This window comes from Setaria viridis, chromosome 1 (assembly GCF_005286985.2).
Source record: "Setaria viridis chromosome 1, Setaria_viridis_v4.0, whole genome shotgun sequence".
Taxonomy (NCBI): domain Eukaryota; kingdom Viridiplantae; phylum Streptophyta; class Magnoliopsida; order Poales; family Poaceae; genus Setaria; species Setaria viridis.
The window spans coordinates 3,565,795-3,584,183 of NC_048263.2; the positions used below are offsets into that span (position 1 = coordinate 3,565,795).

Here is an 18,389-nt window from a genome sequence, read left to right on the forward strand (position 1 = left end):
GAGCGATAGGGCCTGCCGGCCTGGGATTCGGCGAGGTTTGGTGCGGAAAAGAGCGGAAGTGGGGCGGTGGTTTCGAATTTACAGGCGCACGGTCGGACCTCGGCGTGCGCGCTCTGGAATCGGTGCAGCGGTGGCACTGCAGTCCGGGTCGGTGCTCGTGCTCGTTGCGACTTGCGAAGCAGGCGGAGGAACAGGAACCTGATGACAAGCGGGCCAGAGGGAGGACAGTGGAGGCGGCTTCACCCTCTCTTTGCCCGACACCGCTACGGCCTCCATCTATACCTTTTCCCGAATGAATACCCCCTGCTAATCGCCGGTCACCCATGCCCGTCCGGCGTCCGCCATGGCTGCCGAACAGCCTGCGGAGGAACTCGTTTCGCAGGAGGAAGGCGACTGTTGTGTTGGGCTAAGCAAACCGTTCATTGTTTTATTTGGGCCATCTGTTTACACTTCTGCAGCCCATCTTTGACGCCTATAATTAATGGGCCGTGGCCCGTAGGCCGTAGCTGCCTATTGATGGCTCTTTGCTCATATTGGTGATTAGACCCCATGTGCATTTCCTCCTGTGGTGCTTCGTCCCTGCTGATCACTGTGATACTGTGGTGCTCCAAAGGAGAGCAAGGTTACCAATAAGATAAAATAAAATGCAGACAAATTGTGGTGCTTCAAAGCAGTACCAAATGCTGAACCTTTGTATGATTGTATTTTAACAGAATAGCTCCTACCCGCACTCTAGCTCCCTCCTTATCTTCGTCCCATCAGACTCCCCTTTACCCATTCCGCACTTGACACAATCTTGCGCACCACTATCCTATGCAAAGCACAGTTCTAATACTGGCAAGACCATCGGCGAGCCCTTCAACCACCCATACCTCTTTCTTCGTACTACCGTCATGACAGCTTCCACATTAAACCTGTCATCAGTGCCATGAAACTGTGTATTGAGACTGAAGTTGACTACCCGTCTGTCTCCACAAGTCAACACTCGGTCCACCAACATTGGGGCAGCCCTTCTACCTCCCTCTTCTAAATCAGCTATTACTACAACCCTTCCTCTAATGTTGTTGACTGTCGGAGCTAGCTCCATCCCAAAATCACCTAATTTGAAAACAATGGACCCCTAAACTCAGGGCTTTAAGGCTTCCTTTGGGAACTCAGAACCCCGAGGGGATCCCGCCATTTTCCATGGGTTGGACGCCCACGCGGGTAACTCACCACGGGCCGAATCGCCTCCTCATTTGGGAGCCCATCGGACGGGGAGGCCAGACCGCATCCGCGACTTTTCCCTGGGGCAAGCCGTCCTCACCTCGAGGGTCCTGGCGGCGCATCCCCCTCCACGTCGCGCATCATCATCTAGGCGTCCCCCTCCCTGCCCGTGCTCGCCCCCCGCTACCGCCACCGCCGCCGTGCTTGCCCCTCGCCGGCTTCTTCCACCTCCGTCCGAGCTTCAAGATCTACTCCAGGTTAGCTCCAAGAACCCATCCAAGTTCCTCTCCTAGGTCTAATTCGTACTGGGTAGAATATAAAATAAGTCACATGTTGGCATTTGATTGCTGACATTTTGTTCAGCTACTGCATGGTAGGTTATAACCTCCAATTGGTTTAGCAGCTGCTTGTGGATTCATGCGAAAATAGATAGGTTTCTAAGTTTAGGATTGTGTTTAGGATGCCATCGCTTAAGTCATCTTGGTTAAAATTAGAGCCCGTTGGGCATGGGTCAGAGGACTAAGTATACTTGTGGACTGTTTTCAGTAGAGTACTAAGGTCCATCAGTCCATGTAATGTAGTGAGAGCTGAGAATTGAGATGAGGTTTCTGAATGTGTCACCAAAAGGAGAGAAGGCTGGGATAGGTCTTCTGCTTTATTCAAGGTGATGTTATTAGCTACCCGATTGGGAGCATGCCGCTGAACGTATCGCTAGCTAATGCATGATTTGTTGCTTTTGTAGAGGTTGATGCTATTTCCAGTTAAAGCGCAACCTGCCCCGCAATAGATCACAGATTACAGATTATTGTGACTTGAAAGTGTAGTTCTATTTTGTGCATCCACCAATGCTTGTTACTGCATTTCATGCATGATATTACTGCTGATTCTTGTTTATGCCTTTTCGAAACAAATATCTTTGCTTGACAGCTTTGGATAATACAATACTTGGTCCTTTGACATAGCCTCTTTTTTTTGCTTGAATAAACTGCTGGTTGATGAGCATGTCATACTAGTTCTTCTCAAATTTATGTTTAGTTGATTACCTGTAAAACATTCTTGTGAAGAAACTTAATTGCCCCCTATCTCTGCAAATGTTCCAATAAGTGCTTGGGGAATTTGCATTAGGATTATATTTGTTTTCTTCGGTTTGTTTACATTTCGACACCTATCATACTATTACGTACTAAATTTTCCTGGCAAAAGGAGGTCAAGGATTGCATCCTTATGATCGAGTTGATGCTTGCAGCAGATCAAGATTTTCAGTGGGTTAACCCCCGGGTTTAGCACAAAACCGTGTGTGACACTGCAAGTAGTTAATCGCCTCCTAGACATATTGTTAGCATTAACTGTGACATGGAAAGTTACATATTATTTCCGTTTGGGGTTGGACTCGAGCATTTCACTTTTCTTCTTTTCTTTCATCATCATGTGATGCCTCTTGCTTGTAGTAATTCATTTGCAGCCTGTAGTGCTTGTTTTCATTAATTTGGGCTGTCATTTGTAGAAATCATCAATCATTTGCTCTGTCTAGGTTCCTGTCCAGGTCTCTGTCCAGGTCCCTGTCCAGTTCACTTAACTGTTTGAGGTTAAAGCCTGAGCCTGAACAAATCCTTGACAGAATCTATGTTGGCTGGCTGTAGAGCATATTTGTTGTTTTCCTTTGACCTTGACTAAAGTTTCAAAGAGAGCGTCTATATTGTTTCTTCTTCTTTTTTTTCTAGACCATATGCAAATTATAAAGAATTGTTGGTCTATGCAAATTACAAAGAATTGTTCAACCATCGGCATGCGCAGCTACGCAACCATATTGAAAGGGCCTTTGGTGTGCTAAAAAAGCGGTTTCCAATCCTGAAAGTTGGGACATTTCATCCAATAGAGAATCAAATTAAAATTCCAGCGGCAGCTGCAGTATTTCATAATCTCATTAGAGGGCTAAATGGGGATGAAGGGCGGCTGGATCACCAACCAAATAATATCAACCCATCTGATTATGTTGAGTTGCCAGAGGAGGATAACAACTACCCATATGAACTGCAATCAAATGAAGGTAGCACCCTGCGAGACCAAATTGCTCTTCAGATGTGGGCTGCCCGTAATAATTAGGTGAAGCATAAATGTTTTCATGACAGTCTGTATTATTTTTTTTACTTCATTCCTTATTTCTGTATTGTTTTCATGACAACCTTTATCTAATCTTGTTTATTTCTTGCAGCCATGTCAACGGAAAGAGCTACATGGAGCTACACGTATGAGAAGGGACTTGTGGATATTCTGAAAGAGCTTGCCAACGTTCCAATATTTAAGGGACAAAATGGGTGGACTGCTAAAGGTTGGAGGAATATCACAAACAAATTCAATGATATGTTTCCAATGACACATTTCACGAAGCAACAAGTGCAAGAAAAGGAGAAAGAGCTAAAAGGAAACTATAAGATAATAAAAAAAAGCGACGAAAAGTGGTGTTGGCTGGAATGACACTTTGGGTATGATCATTGCAGAACCAAAAGGATGGGAAAAGTTGATTAAGGTTAGGTCTCTTAAATGGAGAATCAAATTTATATAACAGCCCTTTATATAACAGCTAACCTTTATACAAACCATCGAATCATTTGTTTTACTTCAATAGGATAATCACAAAGTTGCCAAGTTCTGCAAGAAGCCATTTCCTTTATATAACAGCTTGGAATTATTGTATGAAGGTAATGCTTTCATCTTGATGTTCATTGCCTATGTTCTTGTTTTAGTGTTGTGGTGTGGATGATGCTTTAGAGAGTCACTTCATTGTAGATCATGTTTCTAGTTTGAACTCTCGCTATTGTAGACATTAAGATGTTGATATTGTTACCTTGATTATTTGTTTAATAGGAAGTGTGGCCACAGGGGATTTAAATTTTACATCAATTCAGCCACCACCACAAAGAACTGAGCTGCCAACTGAACCCACTCCCCAGACAAGTATCTCAGAGCAAAGCAATCATAGCATGGCATCTATTGATAGAAATCCACTCAGTTTTGGACTTGGTGGTGTAGAAAGCATAGAAGTTCAATCTGCTCCAGCTAGTCGTAATTCAGAGAACCAATATGTTACCGATGGAAAGAAACGCAAACAAAGTCAGATGGCCGCAAAACTTGGGGATTACATTAACTTTAGAAAGGATCAGATTGGAAGAACTCTAGAAAAGTGAGAAAAGAAGAAAAAATGTGAAGAAGACTACTCAATCGAGAAATGTATTGACATTGTGGATGCCATGGAAGGGTTATCGGATAAACAAAAAGCTGATGCAAATGAAGTTTTCCAAAGTGAAACAAACAGAAAAATATTGGTGGGCACAAAAAACCCAAATGTCCGGCTGATTTGATTGAAAAAAAAAGATTGCTCACGTATGTTCCCTTTCCCTTTGCTCAGGTGTGTTTGTTGGATTAGGCTATTTCTATGATCTTCATTTGAAACGTTGTGCTGACATGTGTCCAGAGGAGGCAGGCTGCTCAGGAGTAGTTAGCCAGTTACCAGCTAGGATGCTTGGTGGTTGTTTAACTAGATATCTCATTTGAGTCTGACAAGTTAATCTGATCTTTCATCAACAAATTCCATATATGCATATCTCATGGCTTAGTAAATGTGTTCTGCTTATGCTTAGTTCTTTATACAAATTTCCCTTTCAGTTCCATTCAGTTCTTTATATATCTAATAATACTGACTAGTGCTTCCTGGGAGGAACACAGTAGTACTTTGGTGTCTTATCCTTTGTCTTATTTTTGTCAAACTGAACCGGCAACTTCAATTCTTCTTACAATTTTATCTGAATGTTCATGCCTGGTAGCAAATTACTGGTGTTTATTATCTCAGGATAATGAAAAATCGATCCTAATTATTGTTTTATTGTTTATTTTTTAGAATCAGTGAGTGTTGATTGGAAGATGGTGGTTTCGTTGTCTTAATCTCTTGGATAATGGTGGATGATGATGGTTTCGTCGACTGGAAGGGGTGATGAGATGCTAGAATTTCTGTATAGCAAATACTTGCTGGATCTACTTGATATTTAAATTAAACTTTTCATGAATTGTAATATATATGGATGTATGGACAAGAGAATTCAAATTTGTCTTGGATGTGTTTATTCTTTGTGATTGGCTTTTCTATTTCAGTTCAGGCTACAACAATCAATGGATTACTGCATATTATTCAGACCATCAGTTCGGTTTATTCTTTCAATAATCTGTGTCTGATTTAAACTTCACAGAACCTTAATTTGTTGATCCGTGTGGTTTATTCCTTCAGTAATCTAGCCAATTTGGTCGATTCCTTCAGTAATCCTAGCAATTTCACTTTCATTCTGCCAGCCAAATCACAAATCAATTTTTATCCCTGTCGGGCTGCCCCTGGAGCCCCAAACAGCCGAAGCTGGGAGGGAGGCTCTTCTCCCCTACCTGGGGAGGGATGCGGAGGCCCAGGAAAATCAACCTGGGGAGGGATGCGGAGGCCCAGGAAAATCAACCTGGGGATGTGCTGCTCGGGGCTGGTGGCCCCAATGCTTCCAAAGGAGGCCTAAAAGTTGGTGTTGAACCCTGAAAACGTATGCACACGGTGAGTTTTAGCTTTACTCTGGTAATTTAACTAGGAAAAAAAAGTACAACACAACTGCCAAATTATGTTGCATGCCACGCAATGCATCTTAGTGAAATGGTGGGTTGATTAATTTTTTTCATTTTGAAACTCAACATTGATTGTTAGGAAAAAAAGAATCAATCGAGGAAAAAGAATACATGTAAGAATTAATTGAGGAAAAAGAATACATGTATGCATACCCTCAGTCAAGCACACAGTATACATGTGATATGTCTCCAAAATTGATAATGAACTGAGATATACTACACCATGTGAAGCGTGAAACTGAATTTTGAAGAAAAGATGGCGTAGCATATGGCACACCCTGCAATGTGTTATCAATATGGGTAAAAACAATTAGCAAAAGGATTTATATCTAGACCAAGGCTGCTCTTTGGAATCAGGATTTCTGACTGGACCACAAAATTTGACAATTGTAGGTTGTGCAAAGATGCATAGTTTGTGACAACTAGTCTTCTATATTAGACGAATAAGGGACATCAACGCTCTCAAACGTAAAGGTTTGGACTCGGCCTTCATGCTAATCTCGTGGAAGTTTTGGAAGGAGTGCAATGTTCGAGTGTTCAACCGATCATCGGCTAAGAACGTTGCCCGGCTGGTAACTGAAATTTCAGGAGAGGGGCAGCTTTGGTGTGCTTCAGGAGCAAAATACCTAGCCTCTATAGGATGGACGTCGGTAGTAGGTGCTGAGCCAGACATAGTTGCCATTAACACCCACAAATCATTTGTCTGGTTTAGCTTTTGTAACAACCCGTGTGCGTGTGCCCGGTTGGCCCGCGTTGTACGTTAAACTTTTTTTCTTAATACAAAGATAGACAGCTCTTCAACGTATTCATGAAAAAAGATGGGTGAAAACACACAAAACTTACTATCTTGACATGTGATTGTGCCAAGAGTTTTGGGATCAGGAACCCACATGGCATAGAAGTGGGAGGAAAAACTTGAATGTAGAGAAGACAAGAAATATCCGGGTATGACTAAATATTTAGCGATACTGAAAACAAATCAAATGCATGGCAGTGATTTTGGTTTTCATGTTTGATCTACATTGTGCTATGGTATCACTGTCTATGCTCCAGAGAAAACTATAAAACTTGCTTGCAACGCAATATCAATCAAGGATTTTGAAAGCTCAGTCATACCACCTTATTATGTGTTGTTTTTCACCATCCAAATGAGTCTCTAACTTACCTAAATACTTAATTTTTATCAGCATGATGGATATTAGCTTTGATGCTTCTTCTGATCAGTATAGTTGCACCTAAAATTAGGAATGAGCACATTCAACTAAGGATAACAAGTATGATTGATGCAAGCGAAACGCTCATTATGATTTTGACAGTAACAACACCACTGATATTTGACAAATAAAGCATCTGATAGCAAGGTGCATTAGATTATGCTCAATGTATGGCCACAAAATATATTTAGAAAAGTACATAACCAGATATATATACATGGTTAGCATGGTAATGGATGCACTTATGTTTCGATAGAGATAAAGGTATGAAGATATCAATTCTTTCCTTCTAGTATCTCTAGTTCTACCTCCTTCAAACTCTACTTCTTCTCCAATCTTGGACAAATGATCTGTATCTTTTTCTTGTACCTCTCCCTTCTCTCTTCATTATACCATGAATCAAGTTGATTTGGGTGCAAATTGTTAAGTGATATGAGGACAAAATTGGACATAAACTTTTGGAAAAAAATAGAAAAATTGTTAAGTAGACGTAGCAGTCTTGTACCAAACTCATGCCCATATCTTGATAATTGTAACATTAGAATAGTGATATAGGAAGATTTTGCAACCAACCATGGATTGTAGTTGTCGTTTGAGCCTGCCTCTACAAATGTGTAAACTGCTATTTAGCCAGACAAATGTATTAGGAAACATGTTGACAATGTATCATGATACTTATTTTCTCTATCGTATTTTAAATCTATTAGACATCGATCGCTATATACTCAAACAACAAGCAATCTTTGTGCATAGAAATTGGACCTACACCTTTGCAAAAATAGTTAACTCAAAATAGCAGGATAATAATCAGCAAGCAAACTGAAGAACAATAAATGTAAGAAGTTTGATTATCACCTGATTGCCATGTACGCATAAGTAGGAGAGGTAAAGATGACGCACCATGTTGATCCTCGAAAGATAGACATGGAAAAGATGACACATAATAACTATGTTAATCCACATAAAGAGAGCTGATGCAAAAGCTTCCCAACACCGTAGCCAACACGTAGGCGATCTCTTGATCCAATAATAAGGTATAACCCGGATAGCTCCGGCTCTTGCAGTTGCCCCATGCTGGCTAACTCGATCTTCTCGAAGTATCTGCAATATGTAACACCCTAATTTTACATTTGATGAGATTTTAAAATTTTAATAAAATTTATTAGAATTAATTAGGAAGGGTGTAGAATTATTTGAGAACATAATTAAATTTAAATACAAATTAAATAAAAATAGCTATGTTTGTTGCATTCATACTGATTGCATTATATTTTGAGTGCTAAATAGTTTTAAACATGTTTTGAAACATGCATAGATTTTGAACCAACTTCAAATCTAATCTCTGGGAAATTCTAAATCATCGAATCTCTGAAAAATCCTAAATCAAAGCTCTATGATTATAATCAAGCCACTATAAACCCTAAAGCCCTACTCAATCTAAACCTGCCCACTATGTCTTTTATCTTTCTTTTGCAAGCTAAATATGACTCTCTCCTCACATCTATCTTCCCACTATGTCTTTTATCTTTCTTTTGCAAGCTAAATATGACTCTCTCCTCACATCTATCTTCTCTCATTAGGTTCTTCATTGGACCTGAATACAATCTCCCTAACAACATCTAGTGGCTTGGACTGTTTCACCATGAGCCTGCTTGGTTGCTGGCCGCAATGGGCCACGCCAATCTGTGGCGGCACCACAACCCGTGACGGAAAAATTTGACGCCAAAGGTTCAGCAGCTTGTGGCGAGAAAAATAGCAGGAAAAGTGGTAGAAAGCTATGGCACATCAAACGTTTGGTAATCAACCAAGCAGCACTGTGAATCGTTGTGGCCACCAAAGTTTGTGGCGTGGCTCGTTATGGTCGGGAACCAAACATCCCACTGAAACCTTGGACAGTCATTGCTGTCAATGAAGTTAAGAACCCTCTTCTCCTGCAATTTAATGAGCGCCGTTGCAATGTAGCAATCCGAAAAATCCCCTCGTCTCGCCGGCCTCCCCGCGCTGCGCGAACCCCGCAACGAGAGCGTTAAAGCACGAGAGACGAGAGCGTTAAAGCACGAGAGACGAGACCGTCCATTCCTGGCATTTCGTCGAACACACTGCGCGCGTCTCGGAGGTGAGCCGGGCTGCGCCCGCGCGTAGTCACTGGTCGAGTGGGCGCGGGAGTAGGATAGGAGCACTTGGTGGTAGCAACTATCGGCTTGCATGGCGTGGCGGCGGCCGCGGAGAGCTTCGCGATCGAGGCGGGCATCGCCGCATCGGTTCGGCTTCGGCGGCGAGCCGGAGTCTTGATGGTAGATTTGCAGTTACAGGGTTGGGAAAGTTTATAATTATGATCAGGTCCGTTTCTCCAGAGCTTTTCATACGAAACGCAACTCTTCTAGGGTCATAAACACAAAACAACCAGCTTGCCCGTCTTCTTCCCTGACAAGTCGCACCCCTTCGGCCCGGACATCTTCTCGAACGTTCTCGAAACCCAACCCTCCGCCCCCTTTTCCCCCTCCTTCCATCTAAACCTCAGATCCCGGAGCCCCAAACCGACCACCGCAGCGCCGCATGGACCATCCATGGCGGTTCCCCGCCGGCGCCGACCTCTGCCCGGTCTGTTCCGCGCGTCACTTCCCCTTCTGCCCGCCGCCGCCTCTCCCGCCGCACCCGTTCCCGTATGAGCTCCACCCGCCGCCGCCCCCTCCTCATCCCTTCCCGTATGACCCCCACCCGCCGCCGCCGCCGCCGATGTGGGGCCCTCCGGCTCCTGGGCCGCATAACCCGCACCCCTACGAGTTCGCCGGCGGGGAGGGGCCCCACAAGCGGATGCGCGTGGGCGAGGCGCCCCCGTTCGATCCGTACGGCTTCGCGCCCCCGCCGCCGCCGGGAAGGGCTTCTGTTGAGGGCGATCGGCTGCTCGGCCTGATCCGGGACCATGGCCACAATCCACTTCCTGGATTGGCGTGGCGTGGCGAGCCGTGCCCGCCTGATGCCGGCTTTGGTTATGGAGGAGTCAGAGGCTATCCTTCTCCGTACCCGCAGGGAGGTGATTTTGCGAATTTCAACCATGCTGGAAGGTTGCCACCTCCAGTGCCTCTGCATGATATGAACCATGGCTTTGGTCAAGGTTTTGCACCGGGAGGAGGGCCTCACGAGAAGTATCTCGACAGTGCCGATCATCGTTACTGTCAGTTCCACCCAGAGGAATTGCCTGGCGTGCCACCGCCCCCTCCACTGCCTCCATATGCTGAGACAGATGCTATTCCACAGCCCCCGGAGCCTCCATTTCCTTCTCACAGGGATTACCGTGCCGCACCACCACGGCCGGCTGCAAATTTGTCATTGTTTCCTGTCCTTTCCGGTTCTCCAGCCATGGCAGTTATTCCACCTAGCAGTCGCACCTTGCCTCAAGCTCAGTCGATGCCAAATGCAAACTGCTACGACGGACACATCAATGATGAGGTTGCTTCTGTGCTCTCAATGCTTTAATGTATTGTAAATGTATTGGATGGCTTACTCTTCCATCAGAATCACTTACAATTGTATGCTTGTACTCTCACAGGGGCAAGGTTTGATTTATCGACCATTGTCAGAGCAGCACTTGATAGATGGAAGGTCAGCCAATGCACATCATTCTTTGGAAGATTCCAAGGTCACAATCATCAATGCATGCGATCTGTTCAAGCAGCCACATCGTGCTTCACGTCCTGACCATATTGTTATCATCCTCCGAGGGCTTCCAGGTTCACTGAGAACATTGTTTTTATTCTTAATATAATTGTACTTTTACCGCAATATTTTGTATGCTGCCTATGACATTTACCAGTTCCAGTTTCCTGTATTGTAAAATAATATTGGCTAGTAGTTCATAGCATGGAAGCAATAGGCTGAACAATTTGATAAATGAGCCCTTTCACATTACAATGAAATCAGGAAACTTTGTTTTGCTGTTCTTACTGGTAACTGTTTACTCTGTAAAGTTTTTATTGCATATGTGGTACGGATAACTTAATGATATTGGCCATATAGTATTCCTAATTATCAATTTTTTGTGTTCTTTAAAGTTATTTCATGAATCTGCTGTTAGGTTTTCCTTCACTATTGCTTTGAACTAAATTTGTACAATTGTTTTAACATGTAGGTAGTGGAAAGAGCTATCTGGCAAAGGCATTGCGTGATCTTGAAGTTGAGAATGGTGCAAATGCACCTAGAATCCACTCCATGGATGATTATTTCATGATTGAAGTTGAGAAGGTCGGTAGAGATTGGAAACTACTTTTCTCTACAGTGTTGATTTAGTTTGTGTAATGATTGTTTTTAACTGAAACATAGATAAATTTGGCCAATATTCTCTTAGAAATTGGAAGACAAAGAAGGCTCTAAATCTTCTGGTGCATCAAAAGGGAGAAGGCAGTTGACCAAGAAAGTGATTGAGTACTGTTATGAGCCGGAAATGGAGGAGGTACCTTCACTAGTTCTATTATTCCTTTTCTCTTTTTATATGTGCCAGTGATAAATTGGATCTCACTACAACATTTATGTACACAAAGCGAAGCTAATTGTCATATAAATGTAGAAGTAATTCAACGTCCGTGACCATGTGTACTTTGGGTCTATTTGGTAGAGCTCCATCTGATTCTGATTATCTATGGGAGCTGATTCTCCGAGAGAAGTGATTCTGTGGCTGAAAGTGATTGTCTAGCATAAACTTTTCAAATCAGGATGGAGAATCACTTCACAGAATCAGGAGAAGCTACTTTTTTCAGCTCCCAGCCTCTTAGTTCATTTCAAAGAATCACTACTCTCTGAAATACTGTTTGGCAGAGCTCTTGCTAGATTCAGCAGAGAATCAGCTCTGGGAGCTCTGCCAAACGCACCCTATGTGTCACTAGAGAAGGATTTTGAGGTATCTTGCTTTGAATGTCTGCAACATGTTTAAAGATTAGCCTCAGGAACATCAACATATTTTCTTTTGAATGAAGTCCCTGTTTAGGCCTTCTCTGGTCAGGAAGTTTGAATACAAGATGACAAGTCAACTTCTCTTTTGTTTCAGCACATTTTTTTTTCTATGCTTTTAGCTATTTGTCAATCACAACTTTTTTATGACTGTCATAACTAATTTTCCCTGTACATGTTATAGACTTACAGGTCAAGCATGTTGAAGGCATTTAAGAAGACCCTTGACGAAGGAAATTTTACATTTGTGATTGGTATGAAGTTATAGTATAACAATCATATAGCAACTTATATCTCAATCATTACTTCATAGGTGGTATTTGCTTTTATCGTTGTCTTTCCAATATTCTGGAGGCCACATATAATGGCCTCCAAATTTCATAGATTAGCATTAAGTTTATCACATTTTATTTTTCCCATTGCACCATAGTTGCTACATGTCAACAGCCAACGACGTCATTTTGTAGTGAAAGATTTTTTTGGCAAACAATCTGAGAAAATCATTTTGCTTTTGGTTGGATTTTCGATATTGTGGTGTTTCATTTCCAAAAGTGACGCAATGGACTCCTTGAACATTTGGACAGTGCCCACTTTCATTGGCCCTTCATGATATTTTGTACTGTTTAAAACACTCATTTTAATAACACCTTAGCTGCCCTAGCAAAATACAGCGACCGTGTGCCAAGAGAATGCCTTCAATTTCACCAACGGCTGATTCTATTCTGGTAACTGACTTGTTTACTGCTGGTATTCCTGGCGTTTTTAGTGGATGACCGCAATCTGCGGGTAGCTGATTTTGCTCAATTTTGGGCAACTGCGAAGGTAAATCCTCAGTCTCTGATGTGTTGACTATAAGATTTATTTCCTTATGGATTTCTTCTTTTGGGGTTTTGAACCCTTGAAGAAGCCCCGACTGCTTAAAAAAAATGCATTTCTGAGGAGATGCTAGGTTTTCCTTTTTTCCCTAAAAGGATTATTCATGCTGTGGAATAGTTTTAAACGATCATGAGGCGCTTCAATTCTTTCTCACCCCCTTAAAAATATGCCATCATGGCTTGTTTTCTGTTGACATTTAACTAACATGCAGAATAATATTTTTGTTTTGCTATTGATCTGTCTTGGCTTCTGCACTTGCATTCTCTGATTATTCATGTAGGTTATACATAGCCAAAATCAGCTTTGAGTTGCGGTTTGTTTGATTTGATCTCTTTGCTTTAGTTGCGCTGAAGGGTGTTTATTTTTTTTTTCATTTTTTTGGCATTATAACTTGTTGTACACTATTTTCGTAAAAGCTCTCCAATTTCCAATGTCAGTGGACTAATCTGTCCTTTCAATGGATGATATCTTTGACTTTCAAGGGCTACCTTGTGTTATTTGTATTTTTTACTGTGTCATCTCATTTCATAGTGAATCCATTGTGATGGTGTTCTGATTCTTTGTTTCCCTTTTGCAGCACTCGGGCTATGAGGTGTACTTGCTGGAGGCACCATACAAGGATCCAACGGTAATTTTCTGATGTATTGTCGATCATAAGTCTGGCTCCTGTTAAACATGTATTTAGGTGTTTGGCAAGCACCTCAAATGAATCTTGGGAGTTGGGATGCCTCAGTTTGCTGTCTTAACGTAGTTCCACAATAGTATGAACCTACGATGCGCGGTATCAACCAATCTGTTTGTGCCATGGATGTCAAAATTATATTGTGAGGCATTCAGAAGTTTGCCAGCATGTGCAATCTTCATAATTTTAATTACTCACCATTAATCAGTGAAACCAACTAACTTCTGAATCTCTTTCAACTTCCGTCAAACGTACAAACTTTTGCTCAAGGTGACCCATAGTAGCAACCATGTAGAAATTTGTACAGGGCCACTACTAAAGTCATTCTGCTATTGAGTTTGGAAACCTTTACTGGCTGGATGAAGGATTGAATGATGTATCTTGTGCATCTTTCTTCATATGACAATAATATGTTCACTTTCAGGGTGGCATTTCTTTCTGTTCTACTTATTTTCTAATTTACTGGATTAACTAAGAGCCTAAGACTAGGCTTTGTTATTTCAATTACCTTGTTGTTTAGTTGTATAATAGCAGATTTTTAATATCCTCACGAATAATAGGGCTGTGCTGCGAGGAATGTGCACGGATTTACATTGGACGAGATAAAAAAGATGGCAACAGACTGGGAAGAGGCTCCACCACTGTATCTGCAGCTGGATATACGGGTATATTTTTTTACCGTTTTGCATATTAATACCTACCATTAGGTGCATGATTATTGATAATTCTCATCATTTATCATCATGTTTATTTCTTTCAGTCGTTATTCCATGATGATAATCTCCGTGGCCACTCTATACAAGAGGTAATGCTATTTTTTTGTTAGTTTTAAATAAATTGTTTTGCTAATGATTTTGTTCCATCAAACAGGTAGATATGGACACAGAGGACATTGATGATGCTATTGAAACAACTAGTACCACTGCCGAAAACTCACAGAAGGCTATACAGGAAGCACCACATAATGAATCACATGAAGGTGTACCTCTTTACTATTTCTTACATTCTTGACCAAGGATATAAGAGTATAAGACTGGCCATAGCTTGTCTTAACATTAGGCCCCTCATACTTAGGATGAAGCTTGTAATGTAGAAAAATATTGGTTTGCACAGAGGTAAAATGCTTTTGGCCAGAGCTTGCGCAGGTTAATGATTTAAGGTGCTTTTGGTTGCCTCCAAAGCACCCTGGGCCTGGCTTCCTTGGTGCAAAAGTCCCCTCTCTGCGTGGCTCAACAGATACATGTAATTTGAGCATTTTTGCATAGCCCAGCTAATGTCAGTGTTAGCATATGATTGTTGCTTGTTAAGTGATATTTGCATTTCTATTTGATTAAAGATTAATAAGATAAATTAAGAACTATTAGGATATATTTATGCAAAATAAACATTATGGTGACACCGGTTTCCACTTCGAACACATGCACTTTTTTTGTTTTCTTTATGAAACAAAACATGCAGATGTTATCATGCGGGCGACTAAAGTACTCTTCTAGCCAGACTGAGCATGCACAAGCAACCAAACTGGCCTTGCATGCTTATATCCTGGCTCACTAATAATGATGCAATCCAGGCTAGGGGTCATACGGACAACAAAACAGAGCCTTAGGGGATAAACCAAGTATCTCATGCCTTTTCCATGTGAAGGTGGACCTATCCTGTCACTTTTGTTGTACTCTGGGAAAGTCTAGTCTAGTGGAAAAAAGGGACATAGATTTACTGTTAAATATTTGAATCTACTAGAAAACAGGCCTCCCTTTGTAATGCCATCTAGTGTATTCTTAATTCCAGTTAGTAGTCTGCAGTCTGCACAGTTAAGCATTTACATCACATTGAGGTTTACAAGTGCTAAAATAATTATTTGTGCAGGTTTCTCAAAGCCAGGAGAGAATTGGAATGCAGAAGTAGAAGATGATCTGGATGCCTTCAAAGAGCTAGGACAGAGTAAATGGTCAAAAGATTTTGAGGATGACACTGAGAAGTCTGAAAATGCGGAGGGAAATACACATGCTCTTTCTGGCCTGGCCCAGACATATAGCACTCATAAGAAAAGAGTCAGTTGGGGTGATCGGGTATGCATTATGTTTCAGTGTGAGCTTTATATGTTACCTCTCTTGAAAAGCCAGATATTTAACCTGTTTCTTGAAGAGCTTCTAACTTAGCTGAAACATATATCACCTATTTGTTTAGTTGTTTATGACAAATATCTAGTTTATTTCACAGAATAGAACTTGACAGCCAAGTTTAGGTTGAAGTGTCTGTAGTACAACAGAGATGCCATAACTACAAAGATGATATATATGTGACGAGAATCATAACTGTTATGTTTGTCTTTTCTATTAAATGTGCTCATTCTTTGTCTTATTTATTTTTGCAGCTTGAAAAGGGTGGGTTTTCCATTGCTGCAACTAAAAGAAAACTCTCTTCATCATTAGTCATAGGGCCTGGATCAGGGTACAATTTGGTAAATATCTAATCATTGCTAACTTTGTGACATTTAATCAGTAGCACTTCCACTTTCTGCTGCCGTACATCATTTGGCATGTGTACATTTTGGCATACCATCTGTTATTGTATAAGTCACTTCTCTCTTGTCCATCTTATTTTATTTCATCTAGAAAATGTTGATCCTGTAATTCTGGGTAATGAGAATGGAGAAAATAAAATGTTATAAAAGGAGCAGTGTAGTCTAGGAACAACTCCATGTTTTACTTCGCTTGCACTATTCTATATTTGATTCTGTTGGAACTTGGTGCTCTGGCTCCAAACAATGATTTACATTCTTCGTTTAGGTGCCAATATTACAAATCTACTATGATCGTTCTCGTTGTTTCCAGCGAACAGCCTGGACCCTGTAGCAAACTTATAAGTATAGAACTGTATCTTGCAGGTCTCCAATCCATTGGCTGAAGAGAATTCCACAGGGATGGAAGGGAAGACCAACAACGAGACCAAGAAAAGGTTTAGTGAGCAACTTCGTGATGAAGGTCAATCCTTCAGGGCAGTTTTTGACAAGAGAAAGCAGCGCATTGGAGTTTTCGAGAATGGAGACGATGAGTAATTCTTGACGGATAAGCCTCTCATGGCTGTCCTTGAGTTGTCCTGGAGGGGACAGGTGCAGACAGCTCGGAGTCACTGCCTTGTCGCCGCTCCTCCTCCATTACATCACAATTTTGCTTCATCCAGTGAGGTGCGGGATCCAGATTCTAATCTGAACCCCATTGGCCATTGGCATGGTCGATGGAGAGCATTAGTTCCAATAGGATCTGTAGGATGGTAGCGATGTGAAAAGTTACAGGGGTCTTGTTTTTCCAAAGGGCAACCCCCCAAAAGGCCATGTACCGTACCAATTTATCAGACACACTGGGTTGAGCTTTTCAATTCAACCTGATGTGGCTTCTCCAAAAGTCAAAATCCAACCAAAGGGGTTGGCTTCCATCCAAAACCACATCCAAAAGCAGCTTTTGGCCAGTACAGATCTCACAACACCCTCACCCCTGGTTTTTCATGCCGTGACTTCTAACTATTCATCATCTGCCATTGATTATATGTTGTACCGGTTCGTTTTTTTCTTTCTTTCCCGTCCGCTCGGTCTTCCCCGGACGCCTCCTCCTCTCCCGTCGCCGGCGCCCCTCCCCGGACCCCTCCTCCTCTCCCGGCCAGCGGCGGGCCCCTCCTCCTCTCCCGGCTAGCGGCGGCGCCCCTCCTCCTGCTCTGCTCTTCCGTTTCTCTTCCATCCAGGAGCCCCCCACCCAGACCAAATCCGATTCGCGCGTCGGAGCAGGAGGCGGCGGCATGCCGCGCACGGCGGCGGCGCCCCCGGCGCGCAAGGTGCCCCTCCGGAAGCTGCTGCGCGCGGCGTCCGTGGCGTGCGGGGTGCAGTTCGGGTGGGCGCTGCAGCTGTCGCTGCTCACCCCCTACGTGCAGGAGCTCGGCATCCTGCACGCCTTCGCCAGCCTCGTCTGGCTCTGCGGCCCGCTCTCCGGCCTCCTCGTCCAGCCCCTTGTCGGCCACCTCTCCGACCGCATCGCACCCGCAGCCTCCCCGCTCGGGCGCCGAAGGCCCTTCATCGCCGCCTGGCCAGCCACTGCCAACGATGCTGCCCTCCACATCGCCACCAGCCGGCGCTGCTGCATGCTTGCTTTTAGTTATTGCATTTTCTTTTTGCAATTTGTATGAGGGAGAGTCGATGAAGGGAAAGCAGAGAGGGCCGGATGAGTGGATGATAGCGATAGAAGAGGATAAGATTGTACTGCTTGTGACGGTGGATGGACTTGGTGTATATACAAATCTAGTAAATTTCTTTTGTGATTATTTAACTTTCTTCTCTATATGCATCTCTACTTGTTTGTAGGACTACTAACACATTTGTCTATACTATGTTTAAATCCAAATAGTAAAATTTGGTTAATGATTTAATAATTATTTGTGTTTTTTGAATCAGTCATTTACATGCGAATCAGTGAACAATGATGTGTCTGTTTTACGATCAATTTGCATATCAATGGTCTGTCAGGCCGGACATTACAAACATTTCTTACCAAATTTATAGTTCACTCACAGCTCCTTCAACCAAACGGCTTTCAGCTTTTTCACAGCTCACAACAGCTTTTTTCACAGCTCACAATCCACAGCAGCTTTTCACAGGTCACAGCTCAACTAAACACACCCTAAGTAGTGGTTAATAACTTTTACATGTATCAGTGAGGTGGTTGTTATCATGAGAAACTACTCATGGAGCTATCTCTTGGCGACCTTACTTTGGTAAACTGTTCTTGAGCTTGAATTTGAGGTAGAAAGTGGGTGCTTTCCGGATT

At 42.5% G+C, this 18,389-nt stretch overlaps 1 protein-coding gene across 1 annotated transcript; it reads left to right on the plus strand.

Annotated features, from left to right (window-relative positions):
* Window positions 1-9,493: 9,493 nt before the first annotated feature.
* On the plus strand, window positions 9,494-16,958 carry LOC117849631 (uncharacterized). Its single transcript, XM_034731250.2, has 13 exons — window positions 9,494-10,523; window positions 10,624-10,804; window positions 11,203-11,315; window positions 11,419-11,523; window positions 12,202-12,271; window positions 12,784-12,839; window positions 13,471-13,521; window positions 14,136-14,240; window positions 14,336-14,380; window positions 14,446-14,554; window positions 15,442-15,644; window positions 15,950-16,036; window positions 16,463-16,958. The coding sequence occupies exons 1-13, from the start codon at window positions 9,630-9,632 to the stop codon at window positions 16,631-16,633; spliced, it is 2,190 nt and encodes a 729-aa protein (XP_034587141.1). The 5' UTR covers window positions 9,494-9,629; the 3' UTR covers window positions 16,634-16,958.
* Window positions 16,959-18,389: the final 1,431 nt, after the last annotated feature.